The sequence below is a fragment of the Ursus arctos genome, unplaced genomic scaffold (assembly GCF_023065955.2).
Source record: "Ursus arctos isolate Adak ecotype North America unplaced genomic scaffold, UrsArc2.0 scaffold_31, whole genome shotgun sequence".
Taxonomy (NCBI): Eukaryota; Metazoa; Chordata; class Mammalia; order Carnivora; family Ursidae; genus Ursus; species Ursus arctos.
In genome coordinates this window covers 28884103-28907610 of record NW_026622997.1, presented here as the reverse complement: position 1 = coordinate 28907610, position 23508 = coordinate 28884103, and the positions used below count along the sequence as shown (strand labels likewise).

General features: G+C 42.4%; 1 protein-coding gene and 1 pseudogene across 1 annotated transcript; both read right to left on the bottom strand.

Annotated features, from left to right (window-relative positions):
- Positions 1 to 5966: 5966 nt before the first annotated feature.
- On the bottom strand, positions 5967 to 6310 carry LOC113243686 (SRA stem-loop-interacting RNA-binding protein, mitochondrial-like; annotated as a pseudogene).
- A 14050-nt stretch (positions 6311 to 20360) lies between these two features.
- On the bottom strand, positions 20361 to 23328 carry ZBTB9 (zinc finger and BTB domain containing 9). The gene is made up of 2 exons (XM_026482671.4): positions 23054 to 23328; positions 20361 to 22867 (listed from the first exon to the last, which is right to left on the bottom strand). Exon 2 carries the CDS (start codon positions 22783 to 22785, stop codon positions 21361 to 21363), a length of 1425 nt encoding a protein of 474 aa, XP_026338456.2. The 5' UTR covers positions 22786 to 22867; positions 23054 to 23328; the 3' UTR covers positions 20361 to 21360.
- Between the last annotated feature and the right edge of the window lie 180 nt (positions 23329 to 23508).

The following is a 23508-nucleotide window of genomic DNA, read 5'->3' as shown; positions in this document are numbered from 1 at the left end:
ATATATATATAATATGGAAATATATGGAAAAATATATAAATAATGGAAATATATACAACTGCACATACACACACACACGTGTGTGTGTGTATAAAATAACTGAATTCTTTAAGTATCTGAGGATGATACTAATCTATGCTACTCCATGTAGAATGCAAAACTACTTCTAACTTATCTTGGCTTGGCTGGAGGTGGAGAGACAGTTTAGTGGATTTTACTTGTCTTTTCCTACCATTATGGCTCTTACTCCATTGGTCAGGGAATCACTGTGAGGGCTCTACCAGAATCTAAATATATCCATTCTTACCATGCTTTTAGGAATTAGAGATATTACCAGAGGATGGAACCACAGACCCACTATGAGAAAAACTTGGGCCAGGACTCCATTTATCACCTAGGCTCCATACCTCATTAACAGGGGGGTGATGATGCACCTTGGGTATCTGACACAGTGTCACCTCAGACTATGAAACCCACACCTCTCGAAAGATCTTGCTGTTTTTCTTTTTTCCTGTGTACAGTTTCCTTAGTAAATTGCAATAGGTCCCTTTAGGATAAGAGGAATTGCTATGGTGTTGTCACAGAGTCCTTCTTCAGGATAATTTAATCTTCTCTGGGTCTGAGAATTGGCTGAAGCCTAGCAATTGAGTTGGGGGGGTGGGGATCATGATTTTTGAAAACATCAGCCTTTGGCTCATCTACTTTTGATCATTTTTTGGTTATATAGGTTGAGTAATATCTTAACTGGCTTTCTATCTATCTTGTAATACCATGGCCTATTAGCCATTGCCACAAATCTTCATGGGTTTCTTCCCTCTGGATGCCATTCTGTCTTTGCTGCCTAATATGGTAATTATATGCACCTTGCCTTTAATAATTAAGTCGGGGCCTCTACTCTCAAAATCCTATCACCCTCATTGACAGTAGGGACTCTGGTTTCCTATCAACCTCCTTAATGATGAAACTTAGTATTCAAAGAACATCTACTAATGATATTGTCATCTCTAGCACATTTCTTATTCCTTTATTGAGGGGACTGTCCTTTGGGCCTTCCAGGGAACACAGCCAACTGATTGGATCTTTTATCTTAAGATAAATACATTCTAGCATGTTTACACTAAAATTTCCAAGGCAGTTCCAGCATCTCCATCTCTCTTTACTTTGGGGTATTGTTTTTCCAAGTATCAAAGAGCTTCCTCAGTGATGTATTAGGATCAGTTCTAGGTGTCTTTTCCAGGACGTTAAATCTTAAGTCACCAGAGAGCGTCCTTATATTAATATACTCTTCCCTATCCAGTCTTAAATTCCAGTCCCCTTCATCCAACATCTTCAATATCCCGTATTTTCCCAGTCACTACTGGTACATATTAGACAGATCCAGATCCATGAATAATTTCTTTTCTCCCAAAGTGGAATCAGTATTTCCTCAGTTGGGCCATGATGAAAAATAATCCAAATTATTGGCCTAGAAACCATGGGAGGTTGGGGGCAAATCTTGAGGATAGCAGCTATCATCTTACAAGGCATTTGGCTCCACATGTTTCATGTTTCTAAATAAGTGGAAGCTGTTATCCTCCAAAAAAGGGAAATGAGACATTTCTTTAGGCCTAGCAAGTTCAGGGGAACCTGGGGCTTGAGTTTGTCCATACAATATCCTCATTTCAGGTACAAGAATGTCTTTCTTTTCTTATCAGGGCACTGATTTTGAGGTAGGAGTCTCCTTTTCTTTCTCCTCCTCTTCTTCTTCTTGAGAGAGAGAGAGAACATGTGAGCAGGAGGGGAGGGCAGAAGGAGAAGGAGAGAGAGAATCTCAAGCATGTTCCATGCCCAGTGTGGAGGTCAGAGGAGGGTTTGATGCAGGGCTCGATCTCACAACCCTAAGATCATGACCTGAGCTAAAATCAAGAGTTGGACTCTTGACCAGCTGAGACACTCAGGTGCCCCTGATATAGGAGTCTTAATAGGGTTGTGAATTAAGCCTTCTCTATAATTCTGCTATTGTTGCAGTCAAGTCCTGTGCTTGGTTCTCAGCTCAATCCTCCCTCTAGCTGCAGGATATGCATGTCTTTTACAATACTGTCATAGTGACATTCTGGCTCTCACACCCTTCCTGAGTTTGTGGTTAGTTAGCTTGAGCCTGTCATTTTCTTCATTCAGTATATCAATGGCACTTAGAAGAACCTAAAATGAGGGTCTAAAATTTTTTTTCAGCAAACATCATAGTCAATAGTGAGATACTGAAAGTTTTCCCCATAGGATCAGATTTGAAACTAGAATGCTCACCATCACCACATCAATGTAACATTGTATTAGAGGTTCTAACCTTCATAATAAGGCAAGAAAAAATAAATTAAAGGGTTGGAAAAAAGAAAACCCTGTCATTCACAGATGACATAGGAAATCCAAAAGAATCCATACAGAAACTATTAGAATTAATAGGTAAATTCAGTATGATCCCTGAATATTTAAAAATACATTGAACTTTTATATACTAGTAATATCCAATCAGAAAATGAGATATATTTTTTACAGATGTATTTATTTATTATTTTAGAGAAAAAGAGAGAGAAAAAGCATGAGCAGAGGGAGGTTCAGAGGGAGAAGGAGAAAATCTCCAGCAGACTCTTCCCTGTGTACGGAGTCTGACCTGGGGCTCCATCTCAGGACTCTGAGATCATGACCTGAGCCCAAACCAAGAGTCAGACACTTAACCAACTGAGCCACTCAGGTGCCCCGAAAATAAGATTAAAAAAAAAAAAAACATTTATAATTACATAAAATACCCAGAAAAATATCTGACAAGAGATGTACAAGATTGCTAAAATTAAAAGTTCAAAACATCTTTGAGAGTGACACAAGTAAAAATGGAGTGGGAACCTCCGGGGAAAGCAAGCTCTCCCCCAGAAACACCAAAAAACCCTGTCAGAATCAACCTTATAGAACTCTGGAAGGTAGTGAAAGGCTTACAGCAACCAAGTGAATGCTTAACCAGGAAAAAAGCCACTGTAACAAGGCAAGAGAATTTTGGGGTGTTTTCATTTAGTCTTGCCCACTCTCTCCCTGGCATGGTGCCAGTCTCAAAGATGGCATATTGTATTCCCAGTGTGTATACCTGGTTCCAGAGGGAACAGAATGGACTTTGTTCCCAAGGAATTATGTTAGTCTGTTTTGGCCTGACTAGAGTTTTCCTGAAGGACTGACATAAGCGTCTTACCTTTGTTTCCCTATTTCAAAATTCTATGAGGGCAGAGTAGCTTATGCAGAGAACATTCTTTGAAGATATTGAAAGACAAATGAATAAGCTGCTGCCCCCTGGGGCAAATATAGCTGTTGGAGCAAACAATAGACACAATAAAAACCTGGGAGGAAAAGCCAGGGAGATTTGGGGGAGACCAGGGGTCTTGAAATGCTCTCATGTGTACTGGGGAAGCTCGAAATCCACACACATGTCCAGGGCAGAATGTATGCTCGGAAAAGACCTGAGAAGAGCATAAGCATTCATCTCTGGCTGGTCCTTAGCCTCAGTGCAGGTAGGAAGTGAAGGCCAAGAAAGAGATGTAAATGGCCTAGTTAAGTACTGAAGGAGTTATTGCAACCCAGAGCCTATCTGGAGAGACCTAGAGAGTAATTTCCTTTCCTTTTCTTTTCCTTTTTTCCATAATATTCAAGATGTCCAGTTTTCAACAAAAAATTATGAAGCATGCAAAGAAACAAGAAAGTATGGCTCACTCACAGGGGTAGAAAAGGTGGACGTCAATAAAGAGATAGAAATGATAAAAGGAAGCAAATAGGAATTCCAGAGCTGAAATGTACAATAACTGAAATGAAAAATCCACTAGAGATTTCAACAGCTGATTTGAGCAGAGAAAAGAATCAAGAATAGGTGAAATGAAATTATCCAGTCTGAGGGCAGAAGAAAAAATATGAGGAAAATGAACAGAGCCTAAGAGACCTGTGAGACACCATCAAGCTTACTAACAGACGCATAATAGGAGTCCCAAGAAGTAGAGGAGAGAAAGGGGCAGAAAGAATATTCGAAGAATTAATGGCTGACCCCTCAAATTTGAAAAAGACATGATACTACACATCCAAGAGGCTCAACAAACTTCAAGTAGGATAAACTCAAAGAGATCCACATTGAGACACAATCAAATTGCTGAAAGCAAAGATAAAGCATCTTGAAAGCAGCAAGAGAGAAGCAAATCATAATGTGCAAGGGATAATCAATAACTATTAATAGCTGATTTTTAATCAGAAACCATGGAGGCCAGAGGCAGTGCAATGACATAATTAAAGAGCAGGGGAAAAAAAACAACCTGTCACCCATGAATTTTACATTCAGCAAAATGAATCCTTCAAGACTATGGAAGGAATTAAGACATTCCCAGATAAAAGTTGATGGAGTTCTTTGCTAGTAGATCTGCTCTGTTAGAAATGCTAAAGGGACCTCTTCAGGCTGAAATGAAAGGACATTAGACAACCTACATGCAGAGTACTGAATCTGGAACCTTACCCTATACAGTACACAAACATTAACTCAAAACAGATCAAAGACCTAAAACTATAAAACTCTTAGAAAACTCAGGGAGAAGTCTTCATAACTGTGCATTTAGCAATGGTTTCTGAAATACGATACTGAAGGCACAAGCAACAAAAGACAAAAAATAGATAAACTGGACTTCATCAAAATTTAAAACTTTTGTGCATCAAAGGACACTATCAAGAGAGTGAAAAGACAACCCATAGAATGGGAAAAAATACTTGCAAAAAATATATATATCAGGGGCACCTGGGTGGCTTAGTCAGTTAAGTGTCTGCCTTCAGCTCGGGTCATGATCCCAGGGTCCTGGGATGAAGTCCTGCATCGGGGTCCCTGCTTCTCCCTCTGACTCTGCCTCTCTCTCTGTCTCTCATGAATAAATAAAATCTTAAAAAAAAAAAAATATATATATATGTATATATATATCATAGAATGGGAGAAAATATTTGCCAAATATATACATAAAGGGTCTACTATCCAGAATATGTAAAGAACTCTTACAACTCAACAATCAAAAGATAAACAACTCAACTTAAAAATGGGCAAAGTGCTGGTGGAAATGTAAAATGGTGCTGCTGTTGTGGAAACAGAAGAGCAGTTCCTCAAGAAGTTAAACATAGAATTACCATAGGATCCAGCAATTCCACTTCTGGGTACACAGTCAAAAGAACTGAAAACCAGGATTCAAACAGATTTTTGTTCACCAGTGTTCCTAGTATCATTATTCACAATAGCCGAAAGGGGGAAGCCACCCAAATGTTCATCAATGGATGAATGGACATACAAAATATAATACAGTCATACAATGAAATATTCAGACATAAAAATGTATGAAATATCAATACATTCTACAACATGGATGACCCTTGAAAACATCCTAAGGGAAAGAAGCCAGACACAAAAAGCTATATATTGCATGATTCCATTTACATGAAATATTTAGACTAGATAAATCCATAGACAGAAAGCAGATCAGCTGTGTGGAGAGAAGAATGGAGAGTAACTGCTTAATGGGTACAGGGTTTTTGCTTGGGGTAATGAAAAAGTTCTGGAACTAAAGGGGAAGAAATCAGAGAGGGAGACAAACCATGAGAGACTCTTAATTACAGGAAACAAGCTGAGGGTTGCTGGAGGGGAGGTGGGTGGGGGGATGTGGTAACTGGGTGACAGGAATTAAACACGGCACGTGATGTGACGAGCATTGGGTGTTATACGCAACTGATGAATTACTGAACTTTACATCTGAAACTAATGATGTACTATATGTTGGCTAATTAAATTTAAATAAAAATTTTTCAAAAACAATTTTAAAAACATCCTGGAACTTGATAGTGGTGATGGTTTCCCTGCATCTTGGACGTACTTCATACTACTGCGTTACTTTACAATAGTTAAAATGCTAAGTATTATGTGTATGTTTCTCAATTTTGTCTATTTAATCGGTAGTAATAGTCTCAAAAATCTTTCATCAGATATTTGATCCCCTTGTAAAACTTTCGGTCTTTGAGCTTGAATGTGGAGCTTTGCTCCATCAATAATACAATTGTCTTGTTGTAGTGCATTCTTAAGTTCTGAAGAAAACTGAGTCCAGTCCATACCTCTGTGAAATCCAGTCTCTTTGTCAAAAGGTACAGTGCACTTTTATACATGGCCAAACTGTGCAAAGTGTTCTCTCAGTTCACTCAAGGCCAAGGACTTTTTCTGACAAAAGCCGCAGGGGTCTAGTCCTTGTCGCAGAGCCCTAGTGCCCCTCGCTGCCAAAGCCACCATCTTTATTGTGTGTATTTTACGATGAAAATTATTATGGAGATCAGTAAAGACTGAATAAATGTAAGGTTATATAATATTCATAGATTGGAAGTTTCAATAAAGATATCAGTTCTTCCTAAGTTGATCAATAGATTCAATGTAATCACAGGCAAAACCCCAGCGGGTATTTTGTGAAAAATGTCAAATGGACCCTAAAATGTACATGGAATTGCAAAGGATAGCAAATATAATCTTGAAGTAGAAGAACAAAGTCGGAGATCCTACACTAATAGATATCAAGACACTGTGAAGATACAGTAATCTTTAAGACAGTGTGGCATTGGGGCAAGGAGGGACAGTCTGATGTTATGCATTTTCTATATCCACTCCCCCCCGTTAGAAAATGAAATTGACTCGAGTGGAGAAACTGAAGAAAGCAGGTGAACTTAAGAGACTAGAGAGGGGCGCCTGGCTGGCTCAGTCAGTAGAGCATGGGACTCTTTATCTCAGGGTCATGAGTTTGAGCCCCATGCTGGATGTAGAGATTACTTAAAAATAAAGTCTTAAAAAATTTAAGTTTTAAAAAAAGGGACTAGAGAAACATGTATTTTGGAAGTGATAAAGTGTATTAAGAGGTGAAAGCATAAAGAGATATATGCATGGCCATGCATGTGCTTCCATTTCCTGTGAATACCTTATTTCCCATGTGAGAGAAAATAAAGACAAATGATTGAAGTGTTGTTCATTGTGGAGAGCTTTACCATGCTCCTTCAAGGAACACATTCCGCTGGAGGGAATAATGCTGGAGGGAACTAAGCTGGAGGAAGAGCAGTGTTACGGACTGAACTGTGTCCCCACCCCCAACTTCTTAGGTTGATGCCCGGATGTTCAATGTAACTGTATTTGGAGATAAGGTCTTTAAAGAAATAATTAAGGCTAAATGAGATCATAAGAGTGAAGGCTTAACCCAATATGATTGGTGTCCTGATCAGAAGAGAGATATCAGAAGTGCCCTTGCACAAAGAAAGACCACGTGAGGAAAGCAGTGAGAATGGTGGCAGAGGAGAAAGGCCTCAGGAAAAACGAAACTGCTGGCATCATCTCGATCTTGAACTTCCAGTCTCCAGAACTGTGAGAAAAGAAATAGCTGTCATTTAAGCCACACAGCCAGTGGTATTTTGTAATTGCAGCCGTAGCAGACTAATACTTGACAACAAATCTTTAAAGGAAATTTTATTTGTTTTTTAAAGTTTTTATTTATTTAAGTAATCCCTACACCCAACGTGGGACCTGAACTCACAATCCCGAGGTTAAGATTCATATGTTCTTCCAACCGAGTCAGGCGGGCACCACTAAAGGAAATTTTAGATCATGGAGACAGAATGATCACTGTTGCGTATAAGAGAGCATGATCATGACAAGAGCAGAAAAATCACATTCAAAAATGCAATTTCCGGGGCACCTGGGTGAGTCAGTCAGTTAAGCAACCAACTCTTGATTTTGGCTCGGGCAATGATCTCAGGGTTGTGAGATCAAGCCCCACATCAGGCTCGTTCTCATGGGGGGCGTCTGCTTGGCATTCTCTCTCTCCCTCTGCCCCTCCCCCCCATTCTCTTTCTCTCCCTTCTAAAATAAATAAAAACATCTTTTTTAAAAATGCAATTTCCCGGGGTGCCTGGGTGGTGCAGTCATTAAGTGTCTGCCTTAGGCTCAGGGTGTGATCCCGGCGTTCTGGGATCGAGCCCCACATCAAGCTCCTCCGCTGGGAGCCTGCTTTTTCCTCTCCCACTCCCCCTGCTTGTGTTCCCTCTCTCGCTGGCTGTCTCTCTCTGTCAAATAAATAAATAAATAAAATCTTTAAAAAAAAATGCAATTTCCAGCACAGTCTAGGGTTATCAGAAGCTGCATAACACAATCTAAGGGAATGTAATACTTGTCCATTTTTAGTTCCTGTCATGCTTTGTCAATACTTTCAGAAGACAATTCATGACCATTCCCTTGTGAGACTCATTGCCAAGGAAAGCTGATTACCCACCAGCTTCTTGGACCTGGACATGGATAAACCCTAGACATTTACTGTTTCACTCCTTCTCGAGCTCATTCTGGTTCACCTTCATCCACCGCTGAACACCAACAGTGACTACAACCTTCCTATCTCCCTTCTCATCTCCAACCTCACTCAGGAGACACTGCAATTTCAGTAACCACATTTAAAAACTTGCCTTGTTTATTTCACTGTTGCTGAGTGTTATTTGCCTCCATTATGTGTCTTTAACATATCATTTCACTGTTCATTTACATTACAATATGCAATTGTTGAAGTTAAGAGGACAACATTGTATCTGTGTTACTGCACAAATAAACTCATTAATGAGTTAATTAAGTGTTAAACAATTAAGTAACTGGTGTTTTAAAGGCTTTACATTAAGCAGAAAAACCTGCTTAATTGTTATATATTTTTTCTAGAGTGTTTTAAGCACTGAGGGAAATTGGTTGGGGTTTTTAGACATGCTGGAAATACATTATTATTTTTTTCATTCAAAATAATGACATACAGGGAGGGAAAAATAAAACAAGACGAAATCAGAAAGGGAGAGTCTTAACCATAGGAAACAAACTGAAGGTTGCTGGAGAGGAGGGGGTTGGGGGACTGGGTAACTGGGTGATGGGCATTAAGGAGGGCACGGGATGTAATGAGCACTGGGTGTTATACACAACGATGAATTCTGAACTCTACCTCTGAAACTAATAATACATTATATGTTAATTAATTGAATTTAAATAAAATAAAATAATGACATACAAAAATAAAATAAAGTAATGACTTACAGACTCCCACTACCTAAAAATTCACTATTCAACATGTTTTTAGGAATGGATTCCTAAAAATCCTGAGGGATGCCTGAACTCGGATAAAAGGTACTAGGAATAATAAAGTCATATAGTTATCATATTGTTGTATAGTTAATGCTGCATCCCATTAGAAGACACCTATGATTAACCATTAGTGATGCTGAGATTGAACCCCTAGATTAGGGTGGTGACAGATGATCCCCCGATTTACAGTTAATACTTTCCCTCTTGAAACTAGAAAGTAATCTCCGTTGTTTTAATAGTTGCCTTAAATGGTAAAAATTAGACTCCTTGAGTACTCTCATTTTGGGTAGCATCACAAAATAATGAATTATCATCGATTCAGTGTGTTCAATACAATCATTCTTTTAGTTGTTCAGAATGTCATAACTTTGTTCAGTAGGGGCACCTTCATATGGGCTTCAGGGTCCTTTTGTTATGACATTTTCTTCTACAGCTTGCTTTCTTTCTTGCTTGCTTTTTTTTTTTTTTAAGTGGGCTCCATGCCCAGTGTGGAGCCCAACGTGGGACTTGAACTCACAACCTGGGTAACAAGACCTGAGCTGAGATCAAGAGTTGGACACTCGACTGACTGAGCCACCCAGGCACCCCACTTCTATAGCTTTCTTGGGTTGGTTTTTTTTTTTTTTAAGATTTTATTTATTTACTTGACAGACAGCTAGCGAGAGGGGGAACACAAGCAGGGGGAGTGGGAGAGGAAGAAGCAGGCTCCCAGCAGGGAGCCCAATGCGGGGCTCGATCCCAGGACCCCGGAATCACGCCCTGAGCTGAAGGCAGACGCTTAATGACTGAGCCACCCAGGTGCCCCACTTTCTTGTTTTTAACATAAAAACATATCCCAGGCACACCTTGAAAAATGTTGGCTTTAAACCTGGACCCAGCAGTTTCTTAAATAAACCATGCTTTGTTTTTTGTTTGTTTCTTTTGTTTTCCATTGTTACCCTTTAAAAAATTTTTAAGTTGAAGAATAGTTGACATAGAATATTGTATCCATTTTAAGTGTACAACAAAGTGATTCAATATTTATATACATTACGAAATGGTCACCACAATAAGTCTATTACCATCTGTCACCATACAAAGTTGCTACAATATTATTTATTATATTCCCTGTGCTGTACAAGGCCATGCTTTGCTTTAATGGGGAATGGTATTAGAGATCACAACAAAGGCACTAGGGTTGCTCATTGCTTCTAATCCGTTTCCATGGACAGAAACAGAAAAACACATATTTGAAAACTCATGAGTTCATTCTGATTTTTCATTTTTCACATTATTACGTTTTCACTTAGTTTCTTTGGTGATACAATATCTTTTCTTTTATACTAAAACTTATTTACATTATTAATATAATTACTTATGTCCTTTAACCTATTTATAAGAAAAAAACATATTTTCAAAATTCCATTACTGATACCACAAACAATAGAACTTCTGAAAGAAGTTTAAAATTTAAGAGAGTTTAATATTTAAGGACTTAAAGTTTAAACTGTAGGGGGTGCCTGGCTGGCTCAGTCGGTAGAGCACATGACTTCATCTCAGGGTTGGTGGGTTCAAGCCCCGCATTGGGCATGGAGACTACTTAAAAAAAAAATTACAACCTTTAAAAATAAATAAACAAAAATAAAAGTTTAAAATTATAGCTGGAGGGGCACCTGGGTGGCTCAGTCATTAAGCATCTGCCTTCGACTCAGGTCATGATCCCAGAGTCCTGGGACTGAGCCTCGAGTCAGGCTCCCTGTTCAGCGGGAAGCCTGCTTCTCCCTCTCCCTCTGCTTGTGTTCCCTCTCTCGCTGTCTCTCTGTCAAATAAATTAAATCTTTTTAAAAAATAAAATAGGGGCGCCTGGGTAGTGCAGTCGTTAAGCGTCTGCCTTCGGCTCAGGGCGTGATCCTGGCGTTCCAGGATCGAGCCCCATATCGGGCTCCTCGGCTGAGAGCCTGCTTCTTCCTCTCCCTCTCCCCTGCTGTGTTCCCTCTCTCGCTGGCTGTCTCTCTGTCACATAAATAAATAAAATCTTTTAATAAATAAATAAATAAATAAATAAATAAATAAATAAATAAATTAAAATAAAATTATAGCTGGAGTTTTTTTGTCCTTAGAGTACATCCCCTTTAGGGTTGTAGTCTTCGGAATCCTTTCTTTCTGTGATTATGGTGCCAAGATGATATGGTTCGATTTATTTATTCTCAAATTAAAATAATATTTTAAAATTCTTTTCTTTTCTTTTTTTAAAAGATTTAATTTATTTGTCAGAGAGAGAGAGCACAAGTGGGGGGAACAGCAGGCAAAGGAAGAAGCCGGCTCCCTGCTGAGCAAGCAGCCCCATGCAGGATTTGATCCCAGGACCCTGACATCATGACCCGAGCTGAAGGCAGACACTTAACTGAATGAGCCACCGAGGCATCCCCAAAATTTCTCTTATTTTTTGATTAGGTAGTGGAATTATGTGATTCAAAGTACACATAGAGGAATATTAAAGTACACGTAGTCTTCTTTCTGTCCTTCCCTCAACTTCTTTCTCATTTTTATTGTTTTCTTGTCTGTTCTAGTAGGGCTTCTTTTTGCAAATATAAGCAAATACACCTTTCTTATTTCCTCCCCACCCTCACTGTCTCTCATACGAAACATAGCATATTACATATAACTGTTCTGCACTTTGCTTTTTTTCACTTAACAAAGCATATTGGAGATCTTTCTACATCTATACATAGAGCAATTGATGATTTTAATAGTCGAGCAGAATGTTTTATTAACTTGGACCAGCACACAAACCAGAATGTGTTTATAATATAAAATTTCTGGGGGCACCTAGGTGGCTCAGTTATTTGGGTGTCTGACTCCTGGTTTTGGCTCAGGTCATGATCTCAGGGCGGTGGGATCGAGTCCCATATGGGGCTCCACACTCAACATGGAGTTTGCCTGAGATCCTTTCCACTCCACCCCCCCCCCCCCCGCTCCTTACCCTGCTCATGCTCTCTCTCTCAAATAAATTAATTAATAAAACCTTTAAAAAGTCTTTATAAAATTTCTGATCAGACATCCTTAAAGTGTATATCTATTCCCAAACATATTTCTCAATCTTTTAAAAAATTGACTATGTATACACAAATTATAATTTAATTTATACAATTCTCTAGAACTCATATATGTGTATATTTCATATTTTTATTCAATCCATAACTATGGATAAATTTATCTACCCATAAATAACAAATGCCATCAAAAGACAAGGCCCCTTCTTTTTAACCTTAACCACAATACCCTTATCACAACTAAAAACTTTAACAGTAACTCCTAGTATCATCAAATGTCCGGTCAGTGGTTGAGTCCCCAGCTGTCTCATAAGGGCCATAGTTGTTTTTTTTAATCTTTTTTAAAAACAATGATCCAGATAAGGTCTGCACACTATGCTTGGTTTATTTATTTATTTATTTGGGAGAGAGAGCACAAGCGGGGACGGGGAGGGGTGGAAGGAGAGAGAGAGAGAGAGAGAATATCAAGCAGACTCCCTGCTGAGCACAGAGCGGATGCAGGGCTCCATCTCAGGACCCCGAGATCATGAGCTGAGCCAAAATTAAGAGTTGGCCGCTTAACTGACTGAGCCACCCAGGCACCCCAGTGAACATGTCTTTTAAAATCTTTTGTGGGGGTCTGCCTGGGTGGCTCAGTCAGTTAAGCGTCTGCCTTCGGGTCAGATCATGATCCCAGGGTCCTGGGATGGAGCCCATGCCAGGCTCCTGGCTTAGCGGGGAGCCTGCCTCTCCCTCTCCCATCTACTTGTGCGCGCTCTCTCTCTCTGTCACTATCTCTCTCTCTTAAATAAAAAAAATCTTTAAAAAATAACATAAAATCTTTTAGGGGGTGCCTGGGTGGCTCCATTGGAAGTGTGCCTTTCTTGAACCTCGAGCCCCATGTTGGGTGTAGAGATTACTAAAAAAATAAACTTTAAAAAAAAATAAAATCTTTTATACTACAGGTTTCCTTCCCTCCCTTTTGTCCTTTTACAATTATTTTGGTGAAGAAAATGGGGTGTGTTTGTTCCTTAGAATTTCTTGAAGTCTCAATGTTGCTGACTACCTCACTGTGGCGTGGTTTAACATGTTTCCCTGCCCTCTGCATTTCCTGTGATTCAGTAGTTATATTTTGAGGTTTGATCACATTCAGTTCAATATTTCGGGCCAGACTAATTCATAGGCGGTGGTGGTGTTTTCCATAAGGTCTGGTTGTTTCTTTTTTGTGGTGTTTGCAGCCACTGATGCCCAATGCTTAGAGTCATTGTTCATTCATGGTTCCTTTACTTGTTCTTTTTTAAATTGTGGTAAAATATAGTTAACATAAGGCTTACCATTTAAACCATTTTCAATCGTACAGTTCAGAGGCAACAAGTACGTTCACACTGCTGCGCAGCCATCACCACCATCCATCTGCAGAACCTCTATCATCTTCCCAAATTGAAACTTGGTACCCATGAAACAACAACTCTCCATTTCCCCCTCTCCTCCGCCCCTGGCCACCACCATTCTACTTCCTGTCTCTATGTTGTTGGCTATTCTAAATCCCACATAGAAATGGAATCAAACAGTATCTTTCCTTTTGTGACTAGCTTATTTCACTTAGCATATTGTCTTCAAGGTTCACCCATGTTGCAGCACGCGTCAGGATCTCCTAACTTTTTAAGGCTGACTAACATTCTATTGTATGTAAATATCACATTTTTTTATCCATTCATCCATCGGTGGACACTTGCTGCAGACATGGTGATGTTTCCTAATGAATCAATCTAAAATTACAAGGCAAAGCAGTGCCAATATACGACACATATACTGCAGCAAAATCATCAAAGTTGTTGAATCGCAGGTAACGTCAAGCTGCTGTATACACTTCCTGTACTATCAGAAGTTAAGACAAAAAGCAAGATCTCCATCCCCACATGGACTTGCAGCATATATATTTTTTGAGCTCAAACTACAGTTCCAGCAGTGTTTTTCAAACCTCAATACAAGTGCAGAGAAAATTTCTGTATTTCATTTAATTGTGCAATTGAGGAGTTTCCACCTAACCTTCATCTGGATGTGATTAATCCACAATGTAATGACATGATAAAAGGCAAGTATCAAGGGAAGAATATAAAAGAATTCCATAAATGCCTTTCAGGTGATGAATATGCTCAATTAAAATTACATGGTATTGGATTAATATCAGTATTTGGCAGTACTATCTGTATGAAGACATTTTCAAAGATGAAATACGTAAAATCTCATTACAGATCAGCATTAACAAATAAACATTTGCAATTGGTTTTGATGACAGGGAACACTAAATTTGTACCCCAATTAAGCAGCAGACCTGTATTACAGAAAAAAAAATTGTTCTCAATCATTATACTTTGAGTTTTGTCAACAAAAAATTGTGGAAATTTAATTTTTATGCACTTATATAATATCCTTGATTTTGCTTCTTGACATGCAAAGCTCAATATTACTATCTGATCTTTTATAACATGAGTTTGCTAACCCCTGGTGTAGAAAAACACTGTACAAGTACAGCCAGCTGCTTCTAGCCATTCAAATAAAACCCTTGATCCACTCTCAAGTTCTTCTACTCCTGTCTTCCACTCAGTAAATGGTCTCTTATTCAATTACTCAAGCCAAAACTCTAGCAGTCTTCCTTGATTTTTTACTTTCCCTCAATCTCTATATTAATCTGTTATAATGTCCTGTGTCAGTCCTACCTCCAAATGTAATAGCTTTAATCCATCTACTTCTCTCCATATCTGCTGCTTTTATCCATCTCTTGTCTGCCCGACTGAAATAGTCTAATTTATTTCCCTGTTTCCACTCTTGCCCCCTAATGATTCAATATTCCCTCTGTAGCAAGAGGAATCTCTTTAAAATGTTAAAAGATCATTGCTCCCCTACTTTAAACTCTTTATTGCCTTCCCATTGCATTTTGAATGAAATCCAAATGCCTTAATACGATCTGAAAGGCTCTATAGAACCCAGCCCCAGCCTACCTCTTCAATCACATCTGCAATGGACTCAATGTTTGTGTTCCCCCAAAATTCATACATTGAAATCCTATCCCCCACTGTGATAGTATTAGGAGGTGTGGCTTTGAGCCACACGAAGGTAGAGCCCCATGAATGGGATTAGTGCCCTTACAGAGACTCCAGAGAGCTTCCTATCTCTTTCAACCATGTGAGGACATGGTAAGAAGGTGACCGTCTATGAACCAGGAAGCAGGTCCTCACGACGCTCAATCTGTCAGTGCTTGATCTTGGACTTCCCAGTCTCCAGAACTGTGAGAAATAAATTTCTGTTGTTTATAAGCCCCCTAGTCTATGGTATTGTTACAGCAGCCCCAATAGACTAAGACGACATCTCATTCTTCCCCAAGTCCACTGGTTTCCTGGTCACACATACCATTCTCATTTTCTTTCTTGGACTTTGCATCTGCTAAACACTGTACTGAAATCATCTGCCCTGCCCTACTTTGCATGTCTGGATCTTCTCCTTTGGATACCAAATCAATGTGTACAGTATGCCTTCTTTTTCTGTTATGTTCTACCTTATGACCTGGTTTATTTTCCTTACAGCACTAGAATGTAATCTTATGAAGGCAAGCATTGTCCAGCATGCCTAAAACAGCACCCACATATAATGGGTAATAGTGGGTAGTTGGCAAATACCTACTGAGTAAAGGGAATGCCAAGGAATTTTCCTGACACAGAGAAATAAGAGCTACTAGAGCTACTAGAGCGCATAGCAGAGGTCCTACCTTGGCCTAACGGTCAGCTTTCTAAAGGAAGCGATGCTTCAGCTGATATCTGAAGAGAGTAGGAATTAGCCCACTGAAGACTATTTCTAGGTAGGTAACGATTCTAGGCAGAGATGAGCATGAGGAGCAAAAAAAGCAGAGGCCCAAAGGAGACATGAGCGGCAAGTGCAGTAACTGGGAGCTGGTCTTTGGACTTCATTGAAGAGCGGGAGGGAGCAAAGGAAAGGTTTAAGCCGGAGAGCTAGGGAAACAGTACTTCATGCTTTAGAAAGATCACTCTGGCCACAGTGTGTGGAATGAGACATAGAGGGAAGCAGGACAGAAGACAACCAGTCAGGAGGCTGCAGTAACAGTAGTGGGAATGAAAGAATGCATCCGTTTGAAATATTGAGGAGGTAGCATTGGTAGGACAGGTATTGGAGGTGAGATACATGCCCAGGAACACTCCCAGCTTGCAGTCTTGGGCATTTGGGTGGATGGTGGAACTTTCACTAAATCCAGAAACAATGGAGCAGCTGGCTAGAGATGGGGTACAGCATTTTAGACACATTGAGCTTGAGATGTCTATGAAGTACTACATAGCCGGTTTATATGTCTGTCTCTTAAAGTTACAGTCCTGGTCTTCTCACCAGTGCCGGGTACACAGCAGACCCTATTGGGTTTTTTTGTTTTTAAGTAGTTCCATGCTCAGCCTGGAACCCAATGCAGGGTTTGAACTCACAACCCTGAGATCAAGACCTGAGCTGAGATGCAGAGTCAAACCCTTAAACAACCGAGCCATTAAGGCGCCCCAACAGGCCCTGCTGTTGAAGGAAGGAAAGAAGGAGGAAATCTAAGTGGGTCTGGGGGTCAGGAAAATTGGAGATATAAAATTAAGGGTCATCAGTATTTAAATGGTTTTATTCAGAAAAGTGGATAAAAATCACCTAGGAGTGTATAAAGTTAGAAGAGGGTGAAAAGACCCCTGAAGAACTCTAGCATTTATGAGAAAGGTAAGAATACCAATGAGTATGCCTCACTTCCCCTTTAGTTGAAAATATTTTTCCTTTCATATATGTGACCCAATCCGAGAACACTGAACCCAGTAAAGGTGTGGGGAACTAACAGTCTCACTCATAATAACAGCTAACATTAATTGAGTTTACTGAGGCAAGGCACCGTTCTAAGCATTTTACATGTATTAACTCTTACAGACCTGTGAGCACGATTATGTGTGAACGAGGAACTCCAGAGTGAAGATGCTGGACAGAGGGGATAATTAAAAGAGCAAGGGCTCTGTGAAGGGGGCCAGCCTTAGTCAGGAGTGACATCTCTTCCACTATAAGGAGGAAAGGACAGAGGCAGAGAGGTACACTTCCAAATTTGTTTAAAAAAAATTTTTTTTTAAACCGGCTGCTTGGAGTTTATCTTCTACTTCATGCAATGCATATGGTTACAGGTGTCAGGAAGGCTTGTGTGTGGCTTGGATAATAAAGAGTGGGGTTCTCTCAACTTCCTTTTTGGTGTTTTGCTGTTTTGTTATAAAAGAACCCAACTGCTTCTGTTTGCTGCAACCTGCCTAGTCTATGGGGCGGGGTGGAACTCTGATGAGCCTAGCACCTCCTGAAGCCTGGTAGCTGGTGATGGCCACTCAAGACTGGGGCTGGGTGCTGGCTTTGACAGGCTGGCCACCAGGCTGCTTCCAGAGCCAAGTCACAGGTGATTGTGCTGCTGGAGGCCTGGGAGATTCCAAGCAATCTGAGGACTCCAACACTGTAGCCAGGAATGGGAGAATGGACTTCCCAAAAGAGAAGTTTGCCCACCAGTGACCTGGGTTGGCCCTGGGGAGACTAGGGTGGTGAGGGATGGCTTCCCCAGGATACTCTGCACTTCCGCAGAAGCTGTTACTGCAAGTGGAACCCAGGCGGCGTGGGCAATAGCGTGTGTGGCCATAAGCAAGCCACTGGAGGGGATGGCTACCATACTGTTGTTTTTGGGCTGGTGGGAACCTCTGCACGACCCCTCACAGGCCTGGGTGTACGGAAACCTAGATCACAGAGCCCATTTGCAGAGGAGACTGCAGAAGGCGCTCCACAACTGAGGTGGGGCACCAGGTGTAAATCCAGATCTTTCATAATGGAACTTGTTTTCTGTGTAATTCCTAATGCTTCAAAACAAAACCAAAACTCTAACATGGTATTTTAATGGGCTTACAGTAGAAATAACAAAATGCTATGGGGATTAAGGAGAGGGAAGGATTCTGCCTTGAGTTCAGAGGGCAGAGGTATTGGTTGGGCAGGTTCACCATTTCTTGAGCACCTATTAAGTGCCAGGTGTATCTGAGGCTATAAGGATCCCAAAATGGGCAACATGTGGTGATTGTCTGGGGTGGGCCTCTGTTCCTGTGGGATGGCTAGCACCATTCTCCACTCTTCTATCCCAGGACTTCAATTTCCCCTTAAGGATTACATGCCCACTTTGTTGCCTTGATGGAATATATGATTAGGGTGCCCTGGCCAGAGGGCAGACCTGAGACAGAGGAAGAGGGAGAGAATCTCAAGCAGACTCCACGCTGAGCCCGATGTGGGACTTGATCTCACGACCCTGAGATCATGACCTGAGCCGAAACCAAGAGTCAGACTCTCAACTGACTGAGCCACCCAGGTGCCCCTCTCCTGGGAAATTTTATCTTGAGATAAGTAACACAAGTAATAAGGATGACTGGATCATCATCACAAAACATAACCAGAAAAGATTCCCCAGGAGTTTCTGTTCCCTGGACCCCCAAAGCTTATCCTTACCCAGGTCTTATCCTTCCAAAGGCTGGTCCTTCATCCCTTCCTTCCATTTCAGGAGCCCACATACTTCCATAGATTCCTGTTTTGATAAGGTTAGTCAGGGCCAGCTTCCCTTGCTTGCAACCAAAGGATCCTGCTCAATGGGTAGACAGGCACATCTCATTTTATTGTGCTTCCCTTCAATGCACTTTGCAGATACTGCAGGGTTTTGTTTTGGTTGTGTTTGTTTGTTTACAAACTAAAGGTTTATAGCAAGTCTATTGAAGGTCTGCAATTGAAGGTTTGGAGCAGGTCTATTGGCACCATTTTTCCAACAGTATTTGCTCTCTTTGTGTCTCTGCATCACATTTTGGTAAATCCTGGAATATTTCAAACTTTTTCATTATTAATGTATTTGTTATGGTGATCTAGGATTACTACTTGGTGAAAGCTCAGATGATCATTTTTTAGCAATGAAGTATTTTTTTAAGGTACGTACTTTTTTTTAAGTAGACTCCACGCCGTGTGGAGCTAAATGCAGGGCTTGAACTCACGACCCTGAGATCAAAGACCTGAGCTGACATCAAGAGTCAGACGCTTAACCAACTAAACCACCCAGGTGCCCTGTGGTATATACATTTTCTTTCGACATAATGCCACTGCACACTTAATAGGCTATTGTAAAAACGTAACTTTTATATGCACTGAGAAGCTAAAAAATTCATTTGACTTGCTCTGTTGCAGTGGTCTGGAACTGAACCTGTAATATCTCTGAGACATGTCTGTAGCCACCGGCAGAACACGTGCCAAAAGAACGGCAGGTGGGTGGGATTTGGACACTCTCTCCCTGACCCCTTTCCCAATGTGTTCACAGTCCTTACCATGGGGATGGTACCATGGCATGGCTCTTTAGAGAGGCTGACAGATCACAGCTAGAATTTACCTTCTCAGCCCTAAAGTCCCATTTTCAGCCTCTTCTGGGTACCACACCTAATAACTTTTAAGGAACATGCTTTGGGGAAAGCTATCAACCCTGGCCCTAGTTAAAACTTCAACTAAGCCGCCCACATTGTTGCCATAAACTGGTACACAGCCATCTTTGTGAAATCTTCGCTGATGTATAAGGCCTTCTCTTGGTTTCCTTTATGCCACTACAGTACCCTGTACTGCCCACTAAGATGGACTTATCATACCACATTGCCATTATTTATCTAGCTTTGGTAGTAGCTGTGAACTTTTTGAGGTCAGAGTATAAGGGTCTAGCACAGTGCACTGCACTAAATGTTTGTAGAACAAACCAAACAACCAAACATACATTATAAATAAAGTCAGGGAAGATTATAGGTAAAGATCATGTGAACCAACTTCTTTAAAAATAAAGACAGAGAACCAGTTAGGAGATACATACCACCCCACAAAAAAACAAAAACCAGTTCATACTCTGAAACATAAGGTAACTTACCTGAGATCATTTAGTGGCAGGTCAGGGCCTAGAACCTGGCCCACTGATGTCCACGACAGAGTTCTCTGCACCAGTGTGAAACCATCCCATTCTTCCCCCATCAACATAACCCTGCCACATAAGGAGCACATCCAAGTCTTTGCAACTGTTTTCATGCTGTCTCTCCCACGTAAATTACTCAATCCAGTCCATTGTCAGCTTAGGTTTCAGGGCAAAGTTTATTTGAAGCAATTAAGTAACCTGTGACAATCTCCCCATTCCAGTATCTACTTTTCTATCTCTCAACAAAGGGCCTATCATGTGTAAGTGGGATGGAAAGGAAGGGGGTGTGGTCCTACTGTACAGTTACTCTTCAGCCTTCTGTATATGCTGTCTCAGCCTCTGACAACAGCCACTTGTTCAAGAGAGGTGCTACCCTGAGAGTGTCTTAGGTCAGTGGCCATCTCCTGAGTTCACTGGTCACATTCCAATCACTGCAATCAACATATGGGTGATCAGTGGTGGACAAAGGTAAACAAGAGGCACAGGCTGTTGAGGGAATACCCTCTATTAAAAAGAGGGTTCAAAGAATAACACATGGAATGCTCAATTTGTTAAAGTGCTCAACTACAACATTAAAAACAGAAGTGTTGGGAAGGTGCAGAGCAAGTTACGATCTGACAGTCTTCTGGAAAGATCGAACAGAATAAAGTACTCTTAAGAGTACTTAAAAAGAACTCTGCCTAAATCATTTCAGCAATGACAAGGGAGAGGAGAGCATAGAGTTTATTATTATCTGAATTATTAGACCTTGGAATCAAACATCCCTACAATGGAGACCAGCTCCTTTAACACCTCATGGAGACCAATTGAAACGTTTATCATTACATCTTTTTGCTCTAACTCTTCTCTCACCAAACAAACTTCTAATCTGAAATCTAGTTTCCTTTATGAAAGGTCTATTATGGGGAAGTGATCAATTTATGTATGCCCTGTAAACTGGCTTCCTATGGGGTGGTTAGCAAAAACCTGGAGATGAGAAATCGGAGTTCCCAAAACTGCCAGGTTGACACCCACACTAAGAACAAGATATCCAGAATAGATCTATTTTCTTGGCATGATTACAAGATCCAGGAAAGGGGTGCAATGGTTATGAGGGGAAAGTATAAATCAGCAGCAGTGGCTTTCTTATCCTAGAAATTAGTGTGCAGCCTCAGCAGTCAGTTGTAAGTCCAGTGAGCAGTGGCCCAACCCTGGCCCTTGCATAGGTCTCGATGGCGAAGGAAACAGGCATGAACTCGGAACCGACGGCCACAATGGGGGCAGGCATGCAGGGCTCCAGCATGGGTCTTCATGTGCTCTGTCAGATGGTGCTTCAGCTTGAAGCGCTTATTACAGATACCACAGCCAAAGGGCCGAAGGCTGAAGGTCAGCATGATGTGCCGGTCACGCTTTGGCTTCACTGCAAACCGCTTCCCACACAAACAACCAAAGCGTTTTCCATCTGCAGGGGGTGTACCTCCTAACTTGACAGGCCCATGCACAGCCTGTCCTGCACCGCCAGGTCCCCCACCCCCTGACAGGATTTCATTCCCATGAAGATCCACTGGTTTCCAGGATGGACCTCCTCCTCCTCCTCCATACGTTGCCCCTGCTCCTGGGGGCAGCAAGAAGCCTAGCTCTCCATTCCCTTCGGTGTCCCCTCCAGGAAACACTTTGGTCTCCTCCTTTGTTCCTCCAGACTGAGTTCCACCTCCTGATATCTCTTCTTTAGGCTCAGAGGGTTCCTGCTTAATGTAGAAGACTTTGGGGGGCAGTGCAGTATGAGCAGCAGGTGACTCAAGTGGTGCACTCTCACCCTCTGAAACCCTGCGGGGAGTAGTGGATATGGGCAGTGGGTGGGATCCATGAGGACAGGGAAAAGCCCCTGATACTCTCTGAGGCTGAGGTGTCTGAGAGGGTGCTGCTGACCCCTGGTCCTCCTCCTCATCTTCTTCTTCTTCTTCCTCCTCCTCCTCCTCCTCTTCTTCAACTTGAATCTGTAACACATCTCCCAGTTCACTCCCCTCCCCTAAAACGGGGCTCTCGGTAGAGGTGGAAGACTGCACTGGGGTCTGGAAAGGGGAAGAGCGAATGCACCAGCCCCCTGGAGAGGATGTGGTGGAAAGAAGTGTGTGGTAAGAGGTCGCCCCACGGGTTGAAATTCCACCACCTGAGGTTTCTAGTTCTCTAAGAATCTCTGAGCACTGATCTACTACTTGCCACATCTGGAGGCCACTGGCCACGAGGAGGTGGGCAGGGAGAGCATCCAGTGGCAGACGGAGGCGCCCTGAATAAATGAGCTGGAGCAGCCCCTCGAAGGCATCGGCTTCAATGACGTTGGGCAGAGTGAGACGTGGCGCATCCCCCAGAAGAAGTTTGTCATGGAAGTAAGGAGAGGCAGCAGCCAACACTGCTTTGTGAGCCCTAAGTTCCCGGCCCTGCACCAAGAGGGACACATCACAGAACTTTCCCTCTAGCCTGTGGCGGTTCAGGGCTTCCAGCAGCACCGAGCTATGCTGCGGGAACTCGATCTGGATTGTCCGTGGGGCAGGGTTGCAGGTCGGGGACGGGGGGACGGCGGGCATTGGCGTCGAGGTATCCATATGGCCGCCTCAGAAAGACAGATCCCAGGGGATCGAATACTGGAGATGAGGGGCTGGGGGCGCACCCCCCGCGGGATGAAGGCTGTGGAGGAAAGACACGGGGGTCACAGAAGCTCTGGATAAGGGCAACCACGTCTCCTCACACAACACCCGCCTCCCCCATCCCAACCTGTGGAAACTTTTCAGTCAGTAGTGGTTTCCGCAGATCAGCCCCGCGCACGCCCCCACCGAAAAAAGAAATACTAGACAACCACAACAAAAGACCAACCGGGGTTTCACTTCCAGGGCCTGTGGAGGAAGATGAGGAGGTCCTTCGAGCCACGCGCCCGACCTCGCCGGCCCCGGACCGCTCCCGCCTGCCGCTCCACTCCTTCTCACGGTGCCCAGAAGGCCCGGCTCCCGGGAAGCCGCGGCCGCCGGGAGAGCGGGAGCGCCGGCCGGCAGGCCCTTCCCGCCGCCACGCCCCCGCCGGTACACACGCGGCAAAGGCCCGGAACGCTTCTGCGGACACCGCTCAATCCCGGGCCGGAAGCCACCGCCTTCCCGCCGGACGCCAACGCCAGGTGCGGTGGGCGGTGCCAGAGCCGCAGCCAATCGGAAGGCGGTAGCCTACAAGCCTCGTGTTGATTGGTTGCGCGAGCGAGAAGGCCGAGCTGGTTGGAGGTCTCTGGCCCCCGCGCGGCGGCGGATGGGGTGGCCGCCCCTGCGGGAGGACGGCGACCC